The following is a 6,000-nucleotide window of genomic DNA, read 5'->3' on the forward strand; positions in this document are numbered from 1 at the left end:
CCTTCCGGTTGGGGCTCCTCACTGGCAGGTGAGCCAGTACAACAGCAGTGGCAAGCAGTGGGAGGAATTCATTGACATAAATAAATTGGGGAGAAAAAGGGGTAAAAAAATACTCTAAACAATGACTATTTATTATGAAAATCTTACACTTCACATACATTTTCCCCCAAAAAAATGATTTTATTAAATGAATATAATCTATTAAATTGATCAATTTGATTAACTGTTGCAGCGCTACCTCTGACACATAGTCAGGTGCTTCTTTCACTTGAGAGTGAGGAGTTTCAGCAGGAAGGCATAACAACTTGGTGCGGAGGAACACGCCATCACTCCCAGTTCACTCCCTCGACCAACCTGTAGGAGTCACTGGAGCAGCAGGGAATGCGCACTCATCAACATGGCCAATTTAGTTTGTTAGAGCGCCCGGTAAAGCTGGAGGCACTATGCAGAATCAGGATTATGTTTTGCTATGATAGCCCTTGCTAACTAGTAGCTAATTGGTGTTCATCACCTCTTAAAGTGGATTTCTGTCATTCAAAAACAAGAAAGTGCCTTCCCTGGAAATCATCTTTCTTTATATCCTATTGTTGGGCCTCCCCTATACTTGTAATAACCTGTTATGTTCAAAGCAATTTGTCTATTAATACACATGGGTATTTAAGCTACCATTGGTCGATTTTCTGATTTAAATCATTGCAATGTATTTTCTAATTAAGGATACTTTTTCACAAATTATAGGCAACTCTTCCTCTGCGTCTTGTCTAAAATGAATTATAAAACATACTTATAAAGCATTATAACAATGTATAAGTATAGTTATTATTACACCAAGACATTTTGGGCAAGGACTATAGTGTATTAATAATAATAATAATCATAAATCTAATACATTAATAATGTTTGCATATATGTACTAATTGAATTATAGCAATTTTAAGTCAATATATGTGGTCAATGGGTGCCAAGTCTACCATACCTGCTCTGACAAAAAAAAGGATAGTCATTTTGTATTCACCTTATCAAACGGAGTATTTACCTTAATGTGAACGGTGAACGCATCTGAAACGGACATTCTCCTGTTGCATGCTACATGTGAACGACCAACACCGGACAATGTCCCGAACTGATTCCTCTGATATTTTCCAGTGTTAATATGAGAAAGTGGCTTAAGTGGAGCAAAATGTGTGAATTGGCACTGAGGCTAATTTTCTTATTATAAAAATAAATGCTTGTCTTTCTCAGGCAAATTATTCTGCTGCTGTGCAGGCTTGAAAATCAAGTCACATGCATGGGAATCGTCCACTTCATTCAAACAAATAAATAAATCTTAGCATTAGTGTAACTCCTCCCCATGTTTTATCACATTTCATATCACAAAATATTTGACATTTAGTGAAAAGCCCATGTGGTTTCTGGTTTGCACCGTTTCCATGATCAAACTATTCAGTACCAATGTTGTGCAACAGAAGGAAGTATTAGGCACCTGGAAAAATAACATCCATCAAGGTGGATTAAAGTGGTCACTAAGAAAGGTATATATTGACATTTTCTTGGCTGAGTAAACCTCGACAGTACACGCACATAACATCTAAAGGTGCAAGAACCTGGCTTTCATTATATTTCTTAACCCTTACTTACTGATGCGTTTCGTTAATTTACTGCAAGGACAAAAGTACCCCAATATACAGTGAGAGTATTGTGCAAAGTAAGGCCATGTCATGAGTGACATTGGACTATTGTAAGACTATGAGGGCTTAGAGGTTTACCACACCGGTAACCAAGGCTAACCTTTGACCTGGCTGATCTTCATATACCAAGCTCTTCTATTTGTTGCTGCCTGTGTGTGACATGTGTGTGTGACATGTATGTGTGTGTGTGTGTGTGTGTGTGTGTGTGTGTGTGTGTGTGTGTGTGTGTGTGTGTGTGTGTGTGTGTGTGTGTGTGTGTGTGTGTGTGTGTGTGTGTGTGTGTGTGTGTGTGTGTGTGTGTGTGTGTGTGTGTCTAGACTCATTAGGTCAATACACTTTGGTAGGGCTCTCATGATAGTGACATTTTACTTGACAATCAATTGTGATGTACAAATGATTGCGATTAATGATTTAATTGTGTTTTTGGCATTGAATATTGGAAAATATAAATAAACAATACATTCATCTTAGGCTTTGTAAACAAACATTGCACATGGTAGACATGAAAAATGACTGAAATACACAAAGAAATATTCAATCTAATAAGAATATATCTTAATATATCTAACTTTTTTCAGTTGAGTGTTCTTCTGCTTACACAGTGCACGCGTGTTCTTCTACCTGCCTCACTCCTTTCCTCACAGTAAGGTATTGCAGGAACACAGGCTTCCCCCCTCCTCCACAGACAAATATGTCTGCCTCCCTCCAGACAACCTGTCAAACAGTCTACAGTCTAGACCTTACAGACAGACTAGTTTGCACAAACATCTAGTTACACTTCTTTCTGCTTCTGAAGACATCATCTGTCACCTCCCGCTGGGTAACATAGCCTAGTAGAGTATGTGTGTTGGGGAGGTAAGGGGCAGATGGGTAGAGGGTCCCCGAGTAGTGAAGTGCAAATATGAAAATAATTACCAAAATCTCAGCGGCCTGAAGAAGTTCCCGCTGGGCTAATCCCCTCAGCCATTTCTATCCCTGAGTTGGGCTTACTTACAAAGGCTTTATAAGGGGCCTTGATAATACTAAGTATGCTAGCAATACATGCAATCTTCTTATGCATTTACCTAGAAATGATAAGAGTCAAATTTAAACATAATCCCATCCTATAAGAAAACATTGCTCTCTACCTTTCCCTTGACAGCTCAACAGATTTTACTAATGTCAGACAATCATTGCCACTTGTGCCGTGGCAATTCCGTTAAATCCACAATCAGTCATCACTGTCTGATGTTCTGAAACATGTGCCATGATTACCAATTGCATATCATTGCTTTCATCAGCATGTTACCCCTGAGATATAATTGACATGGATAGAATACTACCCTGGTGATGGATGATGGTCACCTGCCAAAGTAGCTGGTAGATTGGCCAATCTGCTCCAACAACGATAGAATTTACCAGCATTTGGCTCTGAGGTTCAGCAATAAATTCTCACCCCTGGCCCCAGTATGAGCCAAGGTAGACACCAGGCTGCTGAGACTGCAGCAATGCAATATATCCAGGAAGCAAAGCGAAATACAGTCAGAATGAGTGGGCTGCTTGCAAACAACAGTGGTAGGCTTATCCTCCCTGAGTGGATCATGACTTCTGCTTGGTGGAGGTTGGTCGCCGCTGCTTTTATCTCTTTTACATTAACCACGGTTCCATCTGTATGTGGGTGGCGCTTGATTGCTAGGCAGCATATGGTCCCTTAGTATCAGATAATTCAGCTACATGCTCAAGCAACTGTAACCTCTCACCTCCTCTCAACCTTCACCAACAGTTGAGCCATTCTGACAGGCTGCAAGTTCTTCCTATAGTGGTCTATATGGGAACTCTTGCACGCGTGACTGCATTACTGACATGTTGGGTTATAAAATTTTCATCATGAATATATGGTTGCTTAATATATGGGCTAGGGCCTCAATTCTAGACGCCTGGTCTGTCTAACTAATGAGGCCCTGGCCACTGGGCTATTTTGACACAAACTGAGCCCCGTTGTATTAAGTAGTCAGCTCGTCTTCCTATACAGTTCAGCGAGTTACTAATTATGTCAGCTTCCCTATGAGCCGACATTAAATACAAATAGGCTCGGCCTATTCATTTGGCGCACAAGGCCAGACCTGCCAATGTATGTGTATGCAATATGCATAGATGTGTTGCAACTATCAACAGAGCGCCATGCTGTCCAGAAATCCTTACATGGGGGTAGATGGATGGAAGTTTTGCCCAGGGGAAATGTGAGGGCACCTGGGTGGTGGATAGAACTGTTGCCCAGGGGAAATGGAATGGCACTGCCATAAAACCAAACATATAGACATAGCCTACGCTATGATCTTGGTTTGCTGATAGCTGGGACAGACGTCTAAAATGTGTCACTGTTAACCTGTATCTTAAAGCTAAAGCTTATTTTCGTGGTGGCCTCGTTTTGAATAGGACTGTAACTTAAGTAACGTTACCCTATGCCGAGAAGGGATAAGAAGCATATATCTGGGACATGGGCTTTACTGTCTGTCAGCTCACGCCTCACCGTCGTATATACTCCGTCGTACGACGCGATCGCGCGCCGAAAATAGCCGATCTACAAGCTCACAGCGTGTGGCGTCCGCGACACGCTGTGAGCTTGTAGATCGGCGATTTTCGGAGCGCGACAGCGTCGTAGCGTCGTATTCTAGCGAGTGAGAAGCGTTTCCTCTTCGCCACAGGGCGGTATTTTATGTTGTCGCGTGTTCAAAACGGACAAACAAACGCAGCCCTGCGCGAAAAGCGAACTGTCAAAACATGACATATAGTGTTGGAATAATACTTCAGTCTCGCGGCCGTGTCGCTTTTCAGTTGAAAAGATGTCATATTTGTCGAGCGACGGTCGCGCGAATAATGTATAAATTAGCCATTATTCGACACATTTCTGACACGGGCCTTTCGCCTCTGCCCACTCGTGTAGTTTTTATCAGCTGGCGGGTGAAAATAATAAAAACAAGTCGTTTTTTCTTACCATCTTGCCGGTTGGATGATGAAATCCAGAGGACGTTAACGAAAAAAGGCGATTACAAAAAAAACAGTGTCTTGAAAGGCCGCGAAGCTGTAGTTAAAAAAAAAACTCAAAATACGGCGGTAGTGTTTTAAATTAAAGGGCTCGTCGTAGATTTATTCCTCCAGCTTCTGACATACATACACACACACACACTCCCTCCCTCTCTGAGCTCCTTTACCGACGCTTTCACTGCAGTGGCACAGGGAGACCCGTTGGGAGGGGACAGTAAGCGGAGGAGGCTCGGTTTGACAAGGAGGTGGTGGAGGGGAGGGAGAGAGAGAGAGGAGACAACGGGGGGGAGGTGCAGACGTACAGTACATCAGCTGTGTTCCGTGAGCAGAAATAACGGAGCAGAAATAAGACTTCCGGTTGACGATCTCTTCAGAATAAGAGTACCCTCTAGAGTAAAAAGAAACCATTGAAAATCATTGAAAAACGGTTCATTTGCACATTAAAACTATAAATTAAGCATTTAAACGAAGCTATATAACACATATTATGTGTCTGTGTGACAAAAACGTTTTTTAAACATTAAAACATTATCTAAATGGATAAATGCTGTTCAAAGGACTGCATAGCCTATAAAAATTGGACACTGGACCGGAGACGGCTGCCGATGCCAGCACTTGTGACATACACACGCGTTCGGGGAGACCCCCTCTACACTGCCACACTCTCCGCTAAGCGGGAGAGGTGTAAAAAAAAAGTGTGGCGGGCCGTCTAGTGAGGTCAGAGGTCAGAAAAGTGCCCTTTTCTGCCATTTTCAGACAATAGTGGACACTGGACCGGAGACGGCTGCTGATGCCAGCACTTGTGACATACATACGCGTTCGGGGAGACCCCCTCTACACTGCCACACTCTCTGCTAAGCGGGAGAGGTGTAAAAAAAAGTGTGGCGTTGTAGAGGGGGTCTCCCTGAACGCATGCGTATGTCACACGTGCCCCCGCAAATAGCTGTCTCGTGTCCAGCGCCCAATTTGTGAAGTCTATGCACTGAAAATGGCTGTTTTCTGACCCCTGACCTCACTGGACGGCCCGCCACTTTTCTAAATACACCTGTCTGGCTTAGCGGAGAGTGTGGCGTTGTAGAGGGGGTCTCCCCGAACGCGTGTGTATGTCACAAGTGCTGGCATCGGCAGCCGTCTCCTGTCCAGTGTCCAGTATTGTCTGAAAATGGCACTTTTCTTACCTCAGGCCGCACTGGGCGGCCTGCCACTTTCCTTTTTTTACAAATTATCTCTCAAATGTTCACCAACATTCTGTACTGGTCTGTATCCATTTTCTATCAAGTTTGGGGCG

The 6,000-nt window shown here is 43.0% G+C and overlaps 1 protein-coding gene across 1 annotated transcript in view; it reads right to left on the reverse strand.

Annotated features, from left to right (window-relative positions):
• Window positions 1-4,945, reverse strand: part of LOC311058810 (calcineurin subunit B type 1) — a 39,712-nt gene extending 34,767 nt beyond the window's left edge. The window contains exon 1 of the mRNA XM_084076321.1: window positions 4,663-4,945. Coding sequence (XP_083932447.1) covers window positions 4,663-4,665 — 3 coding nt within the window. The 5' untranslated portion in view covers window positions 4,666-4,945. The remainder of the gene's footprint in view (window positions 1-4,662) is intronic.
• Between the last annotated feature and the right edge of the window lie 1,055 nt (window positions 4,946-6,000).

The sequence above is a fragment of the Gymnoscopelus microlampas genome, assembly GCF_963454915.1.
Source record: "Gymnoscopelus microlampas genome assembly, chromosome: 13".
Classification (NCBI taxonomy): Eukaryota; Metazoa; Chordata; class Actinopteri; order Myctophiformes; family Myctophidae; genus Gymnoscopelus; species Gymnoscopelus microlampas.